This window comes from Artemia franciscana, unplaced genomic scaffold, assembly GCF_032884065.1.
Source record: "Artemia franciscana unplaced genomic scaffold, ASM3288406v1 PGA_scaffold_55, whole genome shotgun sequence".
Taxonomy (NCBI): domain Eukaryota; kingdom Metazoa; phylum Arthropoda; class Branchiopoda; order Anostraca; family Artemiidae; genus Artemia; species Artemia franciscana.
In genome coordinates, this window is record NW_027062695.1 from 331581 (window position 1) to 353579 (window position 21999).

Genomic DNA, 21999 nt, shown 5'->3' on the forward strand with positions numbered 1-21999 from the left:
TTTTTCTTTTTTTTTACTGGTGTTCCCAGGTATAATTAGGTCAAAAGTTAGTCTGTCCCAAATCTAGGCGGGCTGAAACATGTCTGTGATGATCTATGACACAGAGTCAATCAATAAGAAAACAAGGTCATTACAAAGATTGTTAATAATTTGGTTACATCAAGGTCTGGGTTTTATCTGGCCTCCAGTAATTCTTTAGATGAAAAAAATTAAAAACACTGGTAACAAATTAGAATTTAAAACTTAGCTGAAATATGAGTAGTTTCTAAGCAGCATTTCTTAAATTAATTTGGTTTGTTTTAAACCTGGTGAAATTCGTAGTCAAACTTTGATGTTTGTTATTTTCTTCTCTTTATATTGTTTGGTGTATTTGAGAAAAGGAGTTGAGTAGCATGTATTTAAAAAATGATGGCAGGGTTTATGGGGATGTTGTAATGTTTTTTTTTCAAACCACTTCTGAGGTGAAAGATAAATAATTTTTTTGTGTTTCTGTAGATTTATTCCCATCCCTTCTCCTTGTCGTGTCCGGATATTTGGAAAAAATTTAGTTTGTAGTAATTTTTTCTTTATTTTAATAATTAGTATTCAAATTTAAATTTAGTTTTAACATTATATGAGAGCAACGCAGTTGTGGCCACAAAAAAGAACGCTATCTCACTAGGTTTGATTCCTTTTTTGTTTTTCTATTTACACAATTTTTTTATTAGCGTTTACTGACCAATAAACGATTAATTTTTGTTTTAAGTACAGACCCAAGTGAAACTGCTGGAAAGCCATATTTTAATAGAGACACTATTATTTGCTTAGAAGATACAATATAAACTAAAATTTAGATGAATAGTTTATAACATCTAGTTTCTTATAAATCTTCAATAGACTTTATTTTTTAATTCACGCTTCAATAAAAACCTCAAAAATATTGTTTTATTTCAGCAACAGACATCTTGCTTAGGCTTTTGACATTTTCTTTTTAGATAAAAGAAAAACAAACAACAAACATCAAAAACAACAAACAACAAAAAGCAAAAAAAAAAACAAACAAAAGAGCAGTTGCACACAATATTCATATTTACCATCTAATCATCAAATCGATTAACCTGGTTGAAAAATACTCATATTACCATCAATTTAGCAATTGTTTGATGCATTTTTTTCTGAAGAAGAAAAAGGAAATTAACACTGAATTCTCAGAACGTCAGGTATACGTGTAACTTTGAAAACGTAGCTCTTTTTTCCTGGCAAAGACGTTATATTCGGTACTAAATATAAAGTTTAATATACTATTAAATATTCGTTGCTTCTTTTGCGAAGCTAAAATCAAGCATTATTAATTATAAATAACCTTTACCAATTCGGATATGAACGCGTATACTTTCAAATTTGAATAGCAAGATCTAAAATGCTAGCATTTCTTTAAGAAAACTTTCTAATAATAGTCTGGTATTGGCTCCAAAACGATTTTGCAAAATTCTTCATACTTGACCATAGTGTTGGAACTAATGTTGCATTCTCGGAAAATTTGATCAACTAGAAATAAAAATTTTCTTTAGAGATAGAACTGACGTACAAAAGCATTTTTCAAAGACAATCTGGCAGCAGCCAAACAAAAAATACTATTGAAAGAACCCTCGGATCAATTTTGGAGGCTCAGATAACCAGAGTTGCTGGAAATTGACAGAATTCCGTATGAAAAGTCTTTTCGCCAAAAAAAAAAATAATGTTCACCTATCACAATGAATGAAAAACAGGTGAAAAACAATATGATGACTGGTACGAACTTAAGGCACGGAGGATTTTGATCCAATTTTCAAGGACTTTTTCACTATTTTCAATTTGAAATTTTTTCAAGGAATACTATGTTTTTGTGAAGAAAAAGGCTCTTAGAACCTTAAGGTTTTCCCAAAACCCTAAAGGGTGGTATGAAAAATTTTTGTTTTGACAATAATAATATAGAAATCCTTGTGTAACTCCCTAAGGATTTTTCGTATTTTGTGCGTTTGTACTTTGCTCAAGCAGTATCTATTTGCGGAATCCAGATGCTGAGAAAATCTTAAATCTAGATGGCTTTAGAAATCAAAACAGTGAGTAAAATAAAATACCTCCTAAGTCTAGCTCATTAACCAACATGTACAATAAACTAATAAATTTGTTTTTTACTCTTTTTGCATGTAAATATAGTCTAGGTTTCATTTTTATATACCTTTACGTTTTAAGAAGCAAATTGCTTGAAAAAAATTAATATCCAAGTGAAATGCTGAATTCTAGATGGCTCTATTATCAGAATCCAGCTCATTCAATGTTTGTTTTTCTTGGCTCAGTTTGTACAGGCCCGGATACAGGGTGATTGGAGCGATTGGGCTTATTCTGTCCCGGCATTTGAAATGGCCCCGCGTTACCTTCAAAATGAACAAAAAAGATTTTTAAACTTAAATTATAATATTTATGACAATAAGGGATAAATAATGAACTTTTCAAATGTTTAAAATACATTTATTTTAAGTTTCGATTCCTAAATGGAATTTATTAATGTAGTTATTATTTTATAATATATGTTTTGTAATATAGAAAATTGATACCCGTGTAAGTTCATGTTGAACTTGATGAATTTAATCGGGATAGTTCTATATTACGAGAGATTTTGCATTATGTACGTGAACTACTTTACCTACGTATACTACCATGCAGGTATAATTTATTTGAATATTTAATATATAGAGAGGGCCCCGCAAATCAATCGGGGCCCGCTCCTATTCGATCCCGGCCTAAATTCGTATATACCTTTAATCTAGTATGTATTTTTATGCACCTTCACAGTATGAGCGTCATAACTATTTTCAGCTGTGGAAGTTTTATTTCCGTCTTTGGTGCAGGTAAAAATTTGTATTCAAAATTTACAGAAACATAACCTAACCCGGCATAGGTAATCTTGCTTTTTTTACTTCTGTTTTTGCCTAAATAAAATCAAATATTGCATTCCTCTGTGTCTGATCAAAACCAAACCTTGAAAATCTTGATTACTTACTCAAAAAAACTTAATTTTTTATAAAATGTATAAGTAAAAAAAACAGACCACAAAAAGATCAACATATAATTGAGAAAGTTCTTATGAAAATTCTTATTAAGGAGATTCTTAATTTCGATTCTCAGATTATCCAACGATCATAAAATTCTCAATATCTGGTATGCCTGTTACAATTCAAACTTCAGCAACAGGGTAGAGAAAGAAATTCAACACTTCAAAATGTTGCAACAGTAAAAAATTGAATCAATAAATATTTCAAACTTATAAGAAATAAGAATTATGATTCGAGCTTTAGTTTAATTAAATCATTCCCGTTTCTTTTTTTTTTGTCAGTTTTTTCTCTTTTGTTCAGTAAACAATTGAAAACAAACAAAAGAACAACAAAACAATAGAAATAATAAAAAACAGAATTTATATCGTAGATAATTAAAAAAAATAAATTGGCGAGAAAACCCACAACGGAAAAAAAATATATCTATCCATGTTTTTGATATTTGAAGTTGTTTCGTCAACTTTAAGTGGAAAATCTTGGTCTAGCAAAAAGCTGTCAATTTCAAAATCCAAACGAAAATATCATTTTAGATTATTTAAATGAAACGATGTTATCCTTGCCGCATCTACGTTTATTGTGTTGATCCAGATCAATCTTTGAAAATTTTGATTTCTATTTTAGTCTAACAGAAAGGTAACTTTTCTCATATATTTTCCTTAAAATTTAGGTAAGTAAAAAGCAAAAGCAGCCTTTACTCTGCTAATCTTTTTACTTAATGTTTTTGCTCAGTTCAAAGAGCTTTAAAGTTAGGCGTGGTTTATATTCCTTGACGAACAAATAGTATAACGCATGGTTTTAACACTATTAACTAAGGGTATCAAAACCAAAGGCACAGACTTAACTCTTTACTTGAGTCTCAAACACAGCATGTACACATGTATTTCAAATACTGACTATGTAAGTAATTTCATTTTAACTGAGATGTAACTTTGTGACAAAATGGCATAAAATCATGTTTTAAGAATTGTCAACCTCCTATAAAAAGAAAATATTGAGTCTATTGGGTTACTTCTCTGAGCATTATCAAAAGATTACTGTAGCTCGGGATATTCCCTTCTCAGTTAACTTTGACAATCCAAGTTGATGAAAAGAAATAATAAATGTTTTTTTTTTCATTTTGGGTGGTAAGAGGGATTATCACAGGTCCCTTCCCAAAATTTAGTCGTTTTCTTTCAAGATACAATTCTGGCCCACTGCCAAGATCAAGCCTTACCAAATGAATACAAAAAATGAAGAGTCAGTAGTAACTAAATGGATGTCAAAAATACTGTACTTTTCGATGGAACGTTATTGCAGTGACCTTCAAGTAATGTGTAATAAGTAAGATCTCAAGCATTGTCTAAAGCCTAATTAATTTAATATGTTCAATCAATTTCAGACAGAAAAGTACAAAAGAAAATGACTTAATTAAAAGAATGATTTCTTTTCCAAAAATGGCAATATTTTGTTTATCTAAAAAAGAAAATATTACACAGATAAGCTAAAATATATGAAAAAAAATTAAATTTAGTATCTAAAGTTTCAATGCTGAATTCATATTAGTTTTCCGTTCCGTTCCATCTTAAGGTCTGTAAGAACATAAAGCTGTTTCCACAAATTATAGACCATTTTAATTTCTTACACTATTTAGCGTAACGGTATGGTAATGTGCATTCGGCATCACCCATTACCAAAATTGGTCTTGAAATCCTAGCAAGTACTGTCAAAATGAACCATCAAACATTTACTTTAGAAATGTGGGGTTTTTTTGGCAAAAAAAAAAGATTAATCGAATACTTCGGCGAATCTATGTCCAGCATGCCAAATATCTGCTTGCCCTTCCACCATGGTCAAGCAACTCCAGGGTCATTAAAAGATACGGCATCATAGACCCGAATGCTTCTATCAGAAAAAGCATAGAAGCTTATAATAGTAGAACTGGTTGGCACCCATGGAGTGCTAATTTGACACGATGAATGTCTTGCTTTTGCTTTTGCATGTTTTAATTGTTTTTAAGTAAGATGAAGTGTCGTTTAGTTGTTTAGGTTATTTTCTTTTTCCTCTTTTCTTTTATTCACATTATACACCGTTTTTCATGTGTATTAAATAAAAAAAAAAACAAGTTTTTTGAACTACAAGTAAGGAGCGACGTTAAAACTTAAAACGAACAGAAATTATTCTGTTGAGTTATCTGTTGAATTATGAGAGGGGTTGTCCCCTCCTCGACGCCTCGCTCTTTATGCTAAGGTTTGACTCTTTCTCACAACTCTACTTTTTAAAACAATAAAAGACTTATCGTAAAGAGGGAGGCTTTGCGGAGGGGACAACCCTTCTCATGTACGGAATAATTTCTGTTCGTATTAAGTTTTAATGTCGCTCCTTACTTGCAGTTGAAAAAACTTATTTTTTCTTATTTAATTTCTGAACGTTTTTGAATTAATGCATGTTTTGATTTTGGCTCACCGCACATGAATAATTAAAACGGAATTTGTATATTAATTTTTTTTGCTAAATGGCTTTCTCATAGCTTTGATTGGATGATTTTGATAAGAAAAGGGTGGGGGAGGAGGCCTAGTTGCCCTTCAATTTTCGGTTACTTAAAAATGCAACATGAGTTTTTTATTTTGTGTACGAACATTTTTGTTAGTAATAAACATACATACCTTACGAATTAACTTACGTAACAAACTTGTATATTTGTGTATTTTTTTTTACGTGTGTGAGGGGGTTGGCCCCCTCGTCAATACCTCGCTCTTCACACTATAGCTTGAATTTTATCCCAAATCTTTAAGAATGACCCCTGAATCACAAAGGCCGTAGAATAAATAGTTGAAATTACTAAAAATACTTTAGCCCAAGGGATAAGGTATTTTGGAGGAGAAAACCTTCTTTTATACGTAATATTTTATGTTCTTTTTAAGTTTTAATGCTACTCATTACTTCCAGGTGAATTTTTTTTTTATTTATTTTCTCATTGTTTCTTTTTAAATAATGCTCGGAAATCCTGCACCCCTTCATGGAAATTCTCTTCCCTCATGATAAATTCCTCCATGGAAAGATCATCCCACGTAATCTCCTCCACCGACCCACTCCCACCCGAAAGCGAAAAAGTTCCCCTGAAAATGTCTGTACACTTCATAATAACCATTACTATATGTAAACAATGGTCCAAGTTTGTAACTTGCAGCCCCCCCCTTGGGACTCTGGGGGATTAAGTCGTCCCCAAAGACATAGTTACTAGGTTTTTGACAATGCTGAACAGAATAGCTATCTCAAAATTTTGATCCGGTTACTTTGGAGAAAAATGTGCGTGGGAGGGGGTCTAGGTTCCCTCCGATTTTCTTGGTCACTTAAAAAGGGCACTATAACTTTTAATATCCGTTATAATGAGCCCTCTCGCAACATTCTAGGGCCACTGGGTCAATACAATCACCTCTGGAAAAAAAAAAACAAATAAAAAAAAGTAATAATAAACACGCATCCGTGATCTATCTTCTGGCAAAAAATATAAAATTCCACCTTTTTGTAGATAGGAGCTTGAAACTTCTACAGTGGAGTTCTCTGATACGCTGATTTCGATGATTTGATTTTCGTTCAGATTCTATGACTTTTGGGGGTGTTTCTCCCTTTTTTCTAAAATAAGGCAAATTTTTTCAGGCTGTTGGTATCAAAATTCCGTTTTTTAGAGTTTCGGTTACTATTGAGCCGGGTCGCTCCTTACTACAGTTCATTACCACGAATTGTTTGATTATAACGGGTTATAAATAAATTCAAGTCAATTCAATTAACTACTTTCAGGTAATCTGACAATCCGTATATGTGGATTATCTTAAGAAATTAGTTTCAATATATGTTTTCAAATGTGTTGCCAGTATAATAATATGAAGCATATTTTTTTTTACTAACTTTGGATATCCTCGAATAATATCTTTGAAAAAGACATGATTAATTTATTTGTATATTGTCAGTTTCAAAAACACTGGAGGAGGGAAAATAGCTTAAACAATTTCTGGAATGATGGGGGACAGAATGTTTGGGGACTAGTTATAGAATAAGGGTCTTCAGACAGTCATTTCTACAACTTCAAGAATGAGTTCAATTGTTTAAATATTTATTGTCGCCATGACTAGCGCGAATAAATAGCACAAATTAATACATAAAAAATCGAAATCATAGTTCTTTAATTATAATTTACGAGTACGATATTACAGTATTGCTGCACAGTTCATAGCTTTCAAAACATTAAATTCGCAAGAAAACAGATGAACACGGCAATTTTTTTTCGGAATCCTTATAAAAATAACAAAATTTTGAGATTTCGGGAGCTATTGAATGCGATCTGTTAAACAATCAGATAGTTCAAACGATGATTTAAATTAATATTATCAAATAAGTAATTTAAAAAAATTAAAATAGCGTATGCAATATGAAACTTGTTGTGAAAAATATTCTATTAGCTTTCAGAAATTATTTCTGATGATTTTGGTTTATTCATGTCTTAAATTTGTTCTTTGCAAAATAACAAAATATTATTGTTTCCAGATTTTTTTTTCGTTAGAAATATCATAGATTTGTCCAAAAAAAACTTATTTTCATAGTTATTCCACAAAAATGATAAAGTAATTCTAACTTTCACAATTCGAATAATTGATTTTCAATTACTAAGGCAATTGTTATGCATTTGGCCTTATTGAGGCATTTGCGTATTGGGAATCATAAGCCATATAGTTTTTGATATGGGCAATTTTACCTTGAATACTCAGCAGTGGTCAATTTAAGTTACTACGATAGATTAAATTGAAATTTTCAAGAACAAAAAATATCCAGATTTATGACAATTCTTTATAGTACGTTATAGAGCTTAAGAATTTCTACTACTATTTTTCTTTATTACCTTAGATGAACTCTCAGTAAATAAAATCTATACCTTCGCGACGTGAAAGCTTTTCTCCCCAGCCCTGTAGGATGTGACGCAGCTCAGAAGCAGGTATTAAACCTGTCCGTCTTGTATCATTTGCAAGAAACGCAGCACGAATTTCCTTTGCCACATTTTCTTTCTGTGTTTGTATATGAGCTACCTCCAAAAAATCAGCGAAATTTAATTTTCCTCCTGAAATTAGAAAAAAAATCAAAACAAAAGAACCAAATCAACCAAGCGTAACAATACATAAATCTGCGTTGATTAATTTGATGAATGTCATCCATCGTGACTGTATGAAAAAGTTACTATAAAGGATGTCGAGTAATGTGGTCTATCAAAGACAATACAACCCTTGTCTTGAGAAAAGCCATGGTGCAATGCCGATTATAGAAATGCAACTAAAGTTAGGAAAAAGCGTGACAAGAATTTGAATCCAATTAAATTAGACAAGGATCGGAATGCTTACATAAAGAGCCCAGAAAGTTGTTTAGAAAGAACAGGTTGATGGATTTTATCAAAGCCCTGATCTTGAAACGATCCCCTTCCTCGTTCTTAAAAGGTGCTCCTGAAACATTCAGGCCCTTTTACATCCTTGTTTAGGATACGATTTGCAGCAGGATCATTTCCAAACTCTGGAAAGTTGCTCATGTTGTTCCTGTCCCAAAGGCTGACGCTGGTCCAACTATTAATGAATCGTATCACTCAATCAGCGTCCTATCCTGCGTAAAAACTGTTTATAATTTGGTGGCTAACAAACGAAACAGTTCCCGTAGAAAGTGATCTATTTTGAACTATTTCTGCACATTATTAAATTTAAAAAAAAACTAAGTTTTTTCAACTAGAAAGTAAGGAGCAACATTAAAACTAAAAAGGAACAGAAATTATTACATGCATAAAAGGGATTGCCCCCTCCTCAACACCTTGCCCTTTATGCTAAAGTTCTTAGTACTTTTAAAAAATCTTCCTATTGTTCTAATTCAACGACCATTGTGTTTCAGGAGTCTTTCTTAAAGAATTGGGACAAACTTCAAACTCAATAGTAACCGAAACTCTAAAAAATGGAGTTTTAATACCAATAGATATATTTAAAAAATTGGCTTATTATGCTGATTTCAAATATATATTTTCATTAAAATTTAGTCTTAATGATTAAAGGCTACGAGCCTGAGAAAATTTGCCTGATTTAAAAAAAAGGGAGGAAAAAATCCCCCTAAAACTATTAAAATATTAATGAAAACCACACCACCAGATTCAGCGTATCAAAAAAACTCTACTGTAGTGGTTTCAAGCCTCTATCTGCAAAAATGTGGAATGTTGTATTTTTTTTTTTTTTGCCAGAAGGAAGATCACGGATGCGTGTTTATTTGTTGTTTTTTCCCCAGGGGTGACCGTATTAACCCCGTGGTCCTAGAGTATCGCGAGAAGGCTCATTCGAAAGGAAATTAAAAGCTGCAGTGCCCTTTTTAAGTCACCAAAAAGATTGGAGGGTAACTTAACCCCCTCCTCCACCCATATTTTTCCCAAAGTCCTATCAAAATTTTGAGATAGCCATTTTGCTCATCATAGTTGAAAGGCCAACTAACTATTCCTTTGCGTACAACATAACCACCCCCTCCCCCTCCCCCATCCCCACCCACAGCCGAACAGCCCCCACAGCCAAAAGTTTTTAAGTAACAAAATTGGCCTATTTTGTACACATAGTATTTGCAATTGTAAAGTGTGTATACATTTTCGGTTGGGGGTGGCATTTTTTTTTGGGGGGGGGGGGTTTCCAAGGGGAATTTTCTAAGAGGAAGGAAGTTTCTAGGGGCTGAACTTGTCGCTCCTTACCTAAAGTTCGTTACCAAGAACTGTTTGATTATGATTTTGTTGAGGTCCTGTCCCAGTGCTGCGACGTTTGACTTCTCTCATTTGACTGGAGAGGAAGTCACAACGGTCTACTTGAAACTATAACCTTTGGAGTTTATGGTTAACTATTTGAGGTGTTTGTTGATTTCTTTGTCAATCTTAATGACGAGTCGGTCCTCACGGTTTCATTTCAAAAGAGAATCCAGTATTATAAGGAAAATCTTTTCCTGATGTTCATAAACGACCTAGGAATTTTACCTTACCACAAAACCTCACCTTTGCAAATGATAGGGATACGACACTGATCTCCATAGAAACGGACTAAGATCTAAACTAAAGATCTAAAGAGCTTCATGCCAACTAGAAAAAAATCGACATTTGGGTGGATGTGTAGCTTGTCAGCTTCAATGCACTAAAAAAACAAAAGATCTTCTCAATTCGGAAGCTCAAACACAGCCAACAGGCTTCCTTGAGAAGGTACACCCGTCAGGAATACCGGAAAATGAGCTTTATCCGACGATTTGCCGCCACATGGATTAGCCTTCCAGCATAAAAATATGTATATGCACATTTGTTAAATTTGGATTATGTAAACAGCAAATTTAAATTACGCACTACCAAAAGAAAAAAAAACACTATTTCGAAGAACCAGAATGCTTACACCTTTTAGGCTTCCCCAACTGCAAACAAAAGAAGAGGAATTGAAAATAAAAAATATATTTTTAGATGCATGCCCCTAAATGCTCCTCTGCCCCATCTGGCCCCTTAAAGATGTAGCCTTTGTATTAGCTGCAGTATGTTATAAATGTTGGATATAACAGTGGTTCATAGCTGAGAGCACAATTTCAAAAATGAAATTTAAAATATAACCAAAATCTATCATATTTGAATTTTTATTTACTTTGTACGAGGAGCTATATGCTCCGCAGGCCACTCAAAGCCTGCCTACCATATTGTATATACCTCTGATAGAGCATATTGAAGGATTAGGTTTGAGATAGCTCCGATAAGCCCGGTCTTAAGGGATGCAATAAAGGTCACAAGGAATTGTGACCTTTACAGAGCATTTTACATAGAGAAAATTTCGACTTGTATTAATTCATATATAACACAATCTGAAGAGACCATACTTTAGAGACTTTTACTTTATTAGTCTACTTATTTTTAGATATAATAGGCTTAGAAGAGGTCAAACCTTACTCTCCTTCGAACCAACAGAAATTTTGAACATATAGCTGGATATTGATTCAGTACTTTTCAAGATAATTTCAAAATGATATACTTTTGAACTATTGAAGATGCTAACCTTGGTCAGAATATAGTCCAAAAGTGAAGTATCCCTATTACCATTACTAGGCAATTAAGGCAACCCACTATGCCAATTAAAACAAAGCATAAATTACACTACGCTACCACACGCGATACAACAAATGAAAGAGGCAGAATACTAAAGACAAATTACCTTTATTTTTGAGATACTGTTTCATCTCTTGGACTGTGGGGCACATCTTCACCGATCTCATAATTAGCGATAGTTCATCTAAAGATTTAATTTGACCACTTCGAGCATAAAGGTAGAAACACTCTCGGAACTCTAAAAAAATAAAAAAAATAAGCAATTTTTATAATGCGAGCTGTGTGTGGCGAACATGCGTTAAGGTTTCTTTTGCTTCCTTATTTGTGACTCTTTTTACTATCAATCAATTTAAAAAACTTTTCCACAATACAAGTTTTTCGAATAAAACTAAAGAGCTCTATTAAGGCAAAAGTCAGCAGAAATAAAGTCAAATAATCTTCGAAGCGTAGAACTAACACACAATTGTGTTAGTTTTTAAAATTGTGTTAATTTTAACACACAATTGTAACAGAAATTACAATAAATAGCTGAGTCAAACTCAAAACGAGCAAAAATTAACATGAGTAGGGCGGACAATCCCCATGACTTTCAAGGCCAAAAAAATAATTTGTATATTACTGACAAAAAACGTAAATTTTCAGTTTAATTTACATATACTGATCTTCCTTCTTCAAAGTTTTATTTATTAAGGTAAAAAAACGAAAACCCCTACTCTTAAAACGACTCTTAAAAGGGAACTAGAAGCATAAATTTCCAATCAAATGAGCCATCTTTAGAGTTCACACAACCACCCCTTTTATAAAAACCTTTTAATCCTAAGGATATGAATTACAGCCCTTATCCGCACACTCTACGGGATTATTTCAACCCCCAAAGGGCATGTTACTTGATTTCTGGACTATTTTTGAAGAAATGGCTATCTTGACACTTTGACTCTTAAAAAAGGAACTAAAGATTCTGATTTCCAATCCAATGGGCCTCTCCCGAAGTTTATACGACCACCATTTCCATAAGAGCTTTATAATTATGCCCATGGGGTATAAATAACAACCCTTGCTCTGAGGACTGGTGGAGGGGATGTCATCCTGAAAGACATAATTTCAGGACGTTTCAACTACGTTGAACAAAATGCCTATCTAAAGATTTTAATTGGATGTGATTAAGGAAATGGTGGGTATGGGAGGGGGCTGGTTGCCCCACAATCACTTTCTACTAATAAAAACGGAACTAGCCCTTTCAATTTCCAATTTAGTGCGCCCTTATTGAAGCTTCTGTGACAACAATTACTTTGACTTTTAAAAGACGTACTAGAATTTCTGGTTATCAATCCAAATGAGCCCTTTCCGATGCTTATACGACTACTCTTTCATCAAAAACCTTACATGCCCCAGGTTATAACTTACGACCCTTGTCCTAAAGGCCAGGGAAGGGGGTTGGCATCTTCAAAAACATAATTTCTGGACTTTTCAACTAGGCCACACAAAATGACTATCTCAAAATTTTAATTAGATGTGTAAATTACGGACGTGAGGGAGGACTGGCTGCTCTCCATTACTTTCGACAATTAAAATAGGAATTAGCTCTTTCCATTTCCAATCGAATGAGCTCTTTTAGAAGTTTCTACAACCAATCCACTCATACGAAGTGCCCTGGTTTAAAAAAGTAATAATGATAAAAAAAAACACATTGTGCCCACTTCACCTTTTGCTTAGGCAGAGCTATTGCGCTGCCAACAAAATATGCACTAGATCTTCCGACTTCCAATCGAATAAGCCACATCTGATCCAAAGTTTATACGACCATCCGTCCCATAAAAACCTGATAAGCCCGGGGCTTAACTTACAACCCTTGTTCCTGGGCTCTGGAAGGTCTTTCCCACCCTGGAGCCATTGTTATATGCTCTTTTGACTACTGTGAACGAAATGGCTATCTCGTTATTTTGATCAGGTGCATTTTCGGAAAAGAGGATGTCAGGGAGGAGGAAGGGGGTTAGTTGCCCTTCAACAATTGTTACTCTTAAAAGGGAACTAGAACTACATATTTCCAATCAAACGAGCTTCCTCGCACAACCACCCCTTCCATAAAAACGCCCCTAAGGCATAACTTACAACCCTTGCCCCCAGAATCAGGTTTGTGCTAGCCCCAAAGGCATTGTTATGTGATTTTTGGAATGCTTTAAAAACAAATGGCTACCTCAAAATTTACGTCGGATGCATTTGGGGAAAACAGAACGTTGGGGGGGACCTCTTGTTTTCCTTCATTGATTTTTGCTGATACTATACTTGCTTTTTTAAAAAGTAAGCACTGGTAAAAGCAGATTCAAGGGTGGCTTTTGCTGTTTTGACTGCTTCTTTAACATCGTCGTTGGTGGCAGACGTCACAAAAATCCTTTGCTGGTGCAGTAAAACCAAGGTCGAACTGACCATAAAAAATTCTCTTATACTCTGCAAGGCTTTCAAATTCCTTCCCAACAGTTATCTCGGCTACAACATACAGATTATATGTCTTGTTGATGTTCAAATTAGAAGAGATACTTTCTTTGATTTCTCTGTCTTGAATAATGAGATTCGTAAGCCGGGAAACTCTCAATATGTTCTTTATATCTTCCACGTTTTCTGAAGATCTTCATTAATTGCTGCTCTTGGAATCGTGGAAGATATAATGCCTTTATTTGACCTTTTAAGTTCCCAACTCTCTTCTCGTCAAGCAAAAAGTTGTCCCAAAACACTTCTTCCAAACCTTTTGTTTTTTACCTAGGTCATCTGGCAAATAATATTTAAGAATTATTGGACTTTTTCTGGGGTTCTCTCCTCTCTTAGGTTCTGCTTAGATGACGTGCATATCTTTAGGCTATTTTCACTAGGTCAAACCCAGGTCAACACCACTATCTTGTAGAGCAGCTTTCTCTAAACTCTATTTCGTTTCTTGAGGCAGACAATTCGCTGAAAAACTTATAATCTGCTTGATTCCTAGCTCAAAAAACAAACCGAAGCACTAATCTGTGTCTTTGCCTAAGGAAAATCTCTGAAATATTTGACTAGCATCTTTTTCTTCAGTGCAACACTGATGATTCTGATGAAACTATATATAGTCATTCCCAGATTGTTTAAATGGCCAAGATACTCAGTTCTGGGACGTAAGTTTTAGTGAACTGAACACGTTTATGCTTAATTACAAATGATTAAAATGTGACTAGTTGCGTAAGTACAAAATCTCCAGCTGCAACACTGATGGACTGAAAAACTTATTAAATTGACCACAGAAAAGAAATGATTCTAGATGGCACTTATAAGTCCTTTTCATGAAAAGGTGGACTGATCACGTTTATATATAACGATACGGATTTACTATAGCCATTTTTCTTTGGCTCTAATACGTTGAACCTTTAAAGAGGGGGTGGGGGATTATGGATGGTTGCCCTCTTGTATATAAATAACTCTGTTTTAAGTTTTGCGGTGTACTTTTCCTTCGTTTGAAAAAAAACTTGATCGTTTTGTATATCTATTCGCTTTTAATAGGCACATCCTGGATTATCCTAAATGTAGAACACCTGCTGCCCCCATAACCCCCTGCTCTTTACATTCCAGTTTACTTTCTGAAATGTTCAAAACAACTTTCCTCCACTCAAGGGGGATGGGAATTTTCAAAAATGAGGGTCGAGAATTTTACTTTTACGGGTATCAGGAGTCCTCCTTCACACACACACACGTGCAATTATCTACTAGCCTCCTTTCCCTCTTGTAACTTGGACTTGTCTATGCAATACTGTAAATACACTAATAAAACCTCGAAAAAACTAATTGAGAGAAAGAAAGCTTAAAATGCATTATCGGTAATAATTATTAAAGAGAACTACCGCCCCCTAAAACTCGGTTCTTTAAATCAAACTTCTGTGTAACAATACTTCGAGAAAAAGAGTGCATTTAGTGTATTTGATTTCCTGAATAAAGTATTATTATCAACAATCAAGTTTTGTCTACGCAATAAGAAGCGAGCTTTCACCCCCACAGCACTCCCACACCGCAATTTATGCTTCATTAATAAAAAATCAAAGCATAAATGATCTATCTATTCCGAAGCATTTATAGACTTGGTTTACTCGTCAATAAGATTTAAGCCTATTTGAATATCTGTCATGAAGTATGCTCCTAAAACTAATTCGGCTGTTATTATTTTTTTTTCTGAGCCGACTCATTTAATAATCCGATTGCATCATTTTAAGCTATTATATATTGGCAACAACTGTTAATACAATGGAGAAGGGGGAAACCCTGTAATCTGAAAAGTAAAAATGAGAAATGGGTTAAATTCAACCATCAGTGTTTTCTTCTCTATGAGCAAAGTAAAGTTAAGCTATGATACTCCCTACTTACCATCAATGTCCTTTTCTTTGAAATGTCTTGCCTGAAACAAGAAGAAAGCTGAATATTTCAAAATAAAATGATAAGCTCCACATAAATTCTAGAGGTATAGTTATAATTATGAAAATGAAAAAATAGCCCTTCTGAAGTCAAAATAAATGTCTTGCCTGAAGCTCAATATTTCAAGATAAAACGATAAGCTCCACTTAAATTCTAGATGTATAGTTATAATTTCGAAAATGAAAACAATAGCCCTTTTGAAGTCAAAATTATGAGCTTGACTCAGCCAGACCCATTCAAGGTTTTTGTGCCATCGCTTATGTCAACGTGTCAGGTTATTTCAAAATTTAATATTTATATCAAATTATACAAATGAAGCAATCTTAAGGGCGACAGGAGAGGGGAAGACTCTCCCAAAGTATTAAAATCTTATTAGTTATTCCCGTTGCTTTTATGACTTTATCAAAGTTCATCGACATTTTTGTTTTTGGGTTTGTGGCTGCCGCCTCCTGGTCCATCCACCGATCCTGATTGAAGGTATAAAAGCCATGCACTTTTTCTCTTCTCTCCATTGGGCAGTGCTGGTCATGTATACTTTAAGATTATCCCTAATATAATCCCACAGTTGAAACATCGTTTATCCTGAGGATTAAAAATTGATTAAACAGAATCATTTTTGCGAAATTTTGCCTCCATGCTTCAAACTGCTTTAAAAGCAGTTAAAAAGCTCGCCTGTTTTGAAGTACCCTCCCTCTTTAAGAATACCTCTAACGCCCCTCATCTTCACGACCGTTTTTTTTCTTTTTTTGCCTCTGGAGGAATACACCTTTAACAGAAGTATATAATCCATTGCAGTGAAACCCTCCCTCATAGGAATTGCAGTAAAAAGAGGAAGATGTAAAACGCTCATTTCCTGTAAGCCTTTACCCTTGGGTAAGTTTTAAGATGTGCTGTCTTTGTTTTTTATACGTTACTATAAATTATAAAATTTAAAATGAGTACATACCAAAATGATTAATGAAACAAAAAATAAATAAACATAAATTAACCCAAATAAGGGCCATTTTACCATAGCTCCGTCCTCCCCCTCAAAAGACGAGAGCTAAAATCGAACTTTTTTTGATAATATTTTTCTGTAAAAGACCTAAATATTGCGTTTGGAAATACGTAACCAAGCTTGTGCCCCCACACAGATTTTTTTCTTCAAAAGCTTTTTTTGAGACATTTATTATGAAAATCTTAATTTTCTCGTTGTTGATCAGCTCACTATCACTAAATGAAAAAAAAGAGCTTCTACTTTTGGATTTTAGGTTTTACGAGATACTGACGAGAAAATGCCAACTTTGGAGCATCTATATGAGGATTTGTCAACTTTGAACATCTATATGATTTTAAGCCGGGTTAACTTTTGAATATATTACAATTGAATACAGTAACCATGAGTGATTATATAAATTTTCGCATTAAGTGAAATAACACATTGTTATTTATGGACTATTCTGTGGTTTATTGCATATCAGATTTAGATTTCAGAGTGCGGTCGAAAATTCTAGCAGGTCTCCGCAGTTGACGCGCTATCAAACAAGTGATAGCCACTGCACACCGTGGACTTGCCCACATACAGGCAAGTCTATTACTTCATTAAGATGCGATCACTCCTTCGTAAGTTAAAAATACCTAATTCTTCTAATTTTCAGAATTACCCCCCCCCCCCTAACTCCCCCAAACAGAGCAGATACGTTCTGGTTATGTCAATCACGTATCTAGGATTTCTGCTTATTTTTCCCACCAAGTTTCATCCCGATCCCTCCATTCTAAGCGTTTTCCAAGATTTTAAGTTCCCCCCGACTTCCCTCACCAATCTCAGTGGATCTGTTAGGGATTTAAAATAATAGCTCTGAGACACGATATCCTTCAAAACATAAAATTTCATTAAGATCCCATCACCGGTTCGTAAGTTAGAAATACTTCATTTTTTTCTATTTTTCCGAATTAACCGACCCCATACTTTCTCCTAGATGGTCAAATCTCGAAAATGACTATTTCTAATTTAATCTGGTCTGGTCTCTGATACGCCTGCCAAATTTCGTCGTCCTAGCTTACCTGGAAGTATCTAAAGTAGCAAAACCGGGACAGACAGACCGACAGAATTTACGATTACTATATGTAACTTGGTTAATACCAAGTGCCATAAAAAATATATAGTTTGGGCTATATTTTTGCACATTAGGGGGGGGGGGTTAAAGTATTGGACAGTTTGAAGTTGGAAAACAATTCTTACAACATAGCCTAATATGCAGAATAATTATATATAACAGATAAGTGCATGCAGACCCCTTGTACTTTACCCCACCCCCACCCATAATGTGCAAATATATAGCCCAAATTTGTTTCTAAGTTATTATATTTTTATCATACTTAGGTATATTTCATTAGGAATGAGCGTCAGACAAACATATTAGAAGAATAACAGGTAGGGCGTAGATCATACAAGTACCGTTAATTATACAGAACAGACCCAAGAAGAAAAGTTAGGTTATTCATAATGAAATATACCAAAATAAGATGAAAATGTAATACTTTAGTAACAAAATTACGGAAACTAAAACAAAGAATTATGGAAAACAGGCCACCCAGAACCCTCTAATCACCTCTATATATTAAATGTTTAATTAAAATATACCTTCATCGTAATTTATTTCACGAAAGAATAAGCTAATTATAACCAAATGAGAGAGAAAACCAGTTTGCTCAAATCAAACAAAGCAAACTTCTTCAATGGATAATTAACAAGTACCGAAATTAATTTCAGGACCAAGAAAAGCCACCAAAACCCCTTTTCCTCCGTGTAATAAGGGGGACAAATAAAAATTTTACAAGAGGACTACACAGCCAGGGGCATAATTTGCTATGAAGCATGGGGGCAACTGCTCAACAGACCGCGGTTCGCCCCCTTCAAAAATTCCAATCAGAACAAAGATAGGCCTACATAATTCAAGAAACCAAAGACACAAATTAATTTTCTTCAGTAGGCTATATCTTTGACTTTATGATAAATTACGGGGCAATTTTTATTTTTCACTTGACTTGGGAAAACCGGATGCAATTTTTCTCTGGATTTTCCCCCTCAGGATTTTGGAGAAATTTCGTCCGTGTACACAACTATGTTGACATAATTTTCTTCAGGTTGTATTAGACATAATAAAAGACTCAAAACAGTTTTTACATTTTTTTTCCTAAAGGTCATCTCAATACAGCTTAAATGAGCAGAAAATTAAAATTGGAAAAAAGTACTAGAAGCCGAAAGTACTATACCCATGATAATTGTCTTTTGGAAATATGGTCTGTGGGGCAACTGCCCCACAGACCGTGGTTCGTCCCCTTCAAAATTCTAGTCAAAACAAAGTAAGCCTACATAATTCAAGAAACCACAGACACAAATTAGTTTTCTTCAGTAGGCTATATCTTTGACTTTATGGTAAATTACGTGGCAATTTTTATTTTTCACTTAACTTGGGAAAACCGGATGCAATTTTTCTCTGGATTTTCCAGATGAAAAATTGTTGACATAATTTTCGTCAGGTTGTATTAAACATAATAAAAGACTCAAAACAGTTTTTACATTTTTTTCCCTAAAGGTCATTTCAATACAGCTTAATTGAGCAGAAAATTAAAATTGGAAAAAGTACTAGAAGCTAAAAGTATTAGACCCATGATATTTGCCTTTTGGAAATATGCGATTTTTGGAATCCCAAGTTTATCCCCTTTTGAACTTACTTAGACGAAGGACTATTGGAAAATGAGCTAATCAGTGTAATTTCGTAAAAAGACTTGAGGGAGGGGGGGGGACAAAGTTGGAGCTGACTTTCCCAAATCAAGTGAAAATGACGTAATTATGTGTAATCCCGACCACACTCAAGAAGTGAAGTTATTCACAATGAAATATACCTAAACACGATGAAAATAGAGTACTTTAGTAACAAAATTATTGAAACTACAACAGAGAATTACACCTACATAGTAGCTTATCTCACTCACGCTATGCTGATTATGTGAGAGCGCACGCAGAAAAACCGATTTTAAACAGATCAAACTTCCTGAATGTGACCGAGATAACACGTAAGTACCGAAAATGACAGTTAAAAAATTAGCCATATAGTACCATAAAGACAAAGGTATACTAAAAAAAAACTGATTTGCTTCGGTGGATACTTGGATTGCGCAGTCTTATCTTAGCTTTGACAATATTTTTGAAGATGCTAAGTTTCACCAGGGGAGGGATGCAAATAGAAGTCTTAAAGACAAACCGGGGTTTGGGGACGCTTGACCCTTTCCCAATTGTAAGTTAGGCTCCTGGAGCTAATATAACAGAATCAGGGTAAAATCTGGCCTGAAGTAGGTAAAAAAAAAAATAAATTTACTGGCTTATTACATTTGAACCGTTACCGTGTTAATCCTTATCCAAAACGTACCGTTTGCTATCATTTTTCACCCACCCCATGACATAAAAGCTACTTTGGCTTAGAGTGCCCAGTAAAATTCTAATTTAGCTACTGTTTCCTATATTGGAAAGGGGTTAGGTTAGGAAAATGAAACTTCCAGCAATTAATCCAGGGTCAAAACATGCTGTAGGAAGGTATTGCCAATCTTCTATGTTAACCCTCTTCTGATTTCTAGGCCTCAGAATGCCTACTTGACGGATCTATAACTATTGAAATTTTGACAAAACAACATTTTTCCTTAATTATCAGTTATCAGTCTCTTTTTCTCTGGTTTTAGTTCTGAAAATGTAATTCCTGTTATTGGAGTAAATTTAGGAAATGTATTTGCAGATCTTTGAAACCTCATAAATTGGGATTGAGTAAAGTTGTGAAGCTGAAAACCGATTTTCTGTGCTTTATTTTAGCAGAACATCTATTTTGCCAAGTTTCAGTTTTATAACACAAGGATTTTCAAAGGTCATCAAAGGTCACTTCCCTCAACAGGGAGAAGGAGTGGAAGTAGCCACTTCAAATTACCATTCCAGGACATACTTTAGTCTGTAGGCCCATCTCTAAAATTTTCATTTTCCCGACCTAACCCATATCCAAGATAACAAAAAGTAGAATTTTTACCGAGTGCCCTTTGGCTTCGGACAGCCGTGCCACTTAATAAAAAATGGAAATACAAGATGCTGCTCAGTTTTGAGAGCTACTAAACACTTAAACTGGGGGAGGACTCCAAAGATCTTTAATATATGGAATTATTCCTCCCCCGTGGGTTCGCATAAAATATTTTTCTACCAAAGTCACATTCAATTTTAGTATTCCTAGCTGTTTTGATGAATTCGTAAACCCTTCCGAAGTCTTTTATTTTTGCCTTTTACTTTCTAAGATATACAAAAAAAATCCTACCATTTAAATTTAGATTTAAGTCCCTTATCAGCACAGTACGATTTCAAAATGAAACCACTTCCTTGTTTTCGTTACGGCATCTGATTACAGTTATCACCTATGCAAAATGTCCAGGTGACTCAATTCCTTCAGGTAAAATTCTCGCTGTAATTACCCAGATGCCATCTATTTTTTGTAAAGGTAATAACCATATACCATAATTCTGAATACCCCACAAAGGTTTCCTAAAGAAAAATAAAAACAACCTTTTATCTTGTTGACCGTTTCTTTTTAAATAAAACAAAACAAGAAAGAATAATTTATGGTATATATGAATCTTTAGCTGGAACGGAATAGCCTCACCAAAGAGTATTCTAAAACTACATTTATATAGATATTAACTAGAATTAGCGAATCAAACAGTTCGTATTAACCAACTGTAGTAAGGAGCGACCCGGCTCAATAGTAACCAAAACTCTAAAAAATGGAATTTTGATACCAATAGCTACATAAAAAGAATCGCATTTTAATGCTGGTTTTAAATATATAAGTTTCATTAAGTTTAGTCTTACCCATCAAAAGTTACGAGCCTGAGAAAATTTGTGTTATTTTAGAAAATAGGGGGAAACACCCCCTAAATGTCATAGAATCTTAACGAAAATCACACCATCAGATTCAGCGTATCAGAGAACCCTACTGTAGAAGTTTCGAGCTCCTATCTACAAAAATGTGGAATTTTGCATTTTTTGCCAGAAGGCAGATCACGGATGCGTGTTTATTTGTTTTTTTGTTTTGTTTTTTTTTGTCCCCAGGGGTGATCGTATCGACCCAGTTGTCCTAGAATGTTGCAAGAGGGCTCATTCTAACGGAAATGAAAAGTTCTAGTGCCCTTTTTTAGTGACCAAAAAAATTGGGGGGCACCTAGGCCCCCTCCCACGCTAATTGTTTTCCCAAAGTCAACGGATCAAAATTCTGAGATAGCCATTTTATTCAGCGTAGTCAAAAAACCTTATAACTATGTCTTTGGGGACGACTTATTCGCCCACAGTCCCCGTGGGAGGGGCAACAAGTTACAAACTTTGACCTG

General features: G+C 34.3%; 2 protein-coding genes across 2 annotated transcripts in view; one reads left to right on the forward strand and one right to left on the reverse strand.

Annotated features, from left to right (window-relative positions):
* Window positions 1–21067, reverse strand: LOC136042005 (calmodulin-like protein 4). The gene is made up of 5 exons (XM_065726840.1): window positions 20934–21067; window positions 15553–15583; window positions 11285–11416; window positions 7981–8163; window positions 1–1527 (listed from the first exon to the last, which is right to left on the reverse strand). Exons 1-5 carry the CDS (start codon window positions 20934–20936, stop codon window positions 1427–1429), a joined length of 450 nt encoding a protein of 149 aa, XP_065582912.1. The 5' UTR covers window positions 20937–21067; the 3' UTR covers window positions 1–1426.
* The window catches only part of LOC136042003 (venom protease-like), a 78176-nt gene continuing 73360 nt past the window's right edge, over window positions 17184–21999 (forward strand). Inside the window, exon 1 of the mRNA XM_065726837.1 lies at window positions 17184–17202. The gene's annotated coding sequence lies outside the window, so the exon portion shown is untranslated. The remainder of the gene's footprint in view (window positions 17203–21999) is intronic.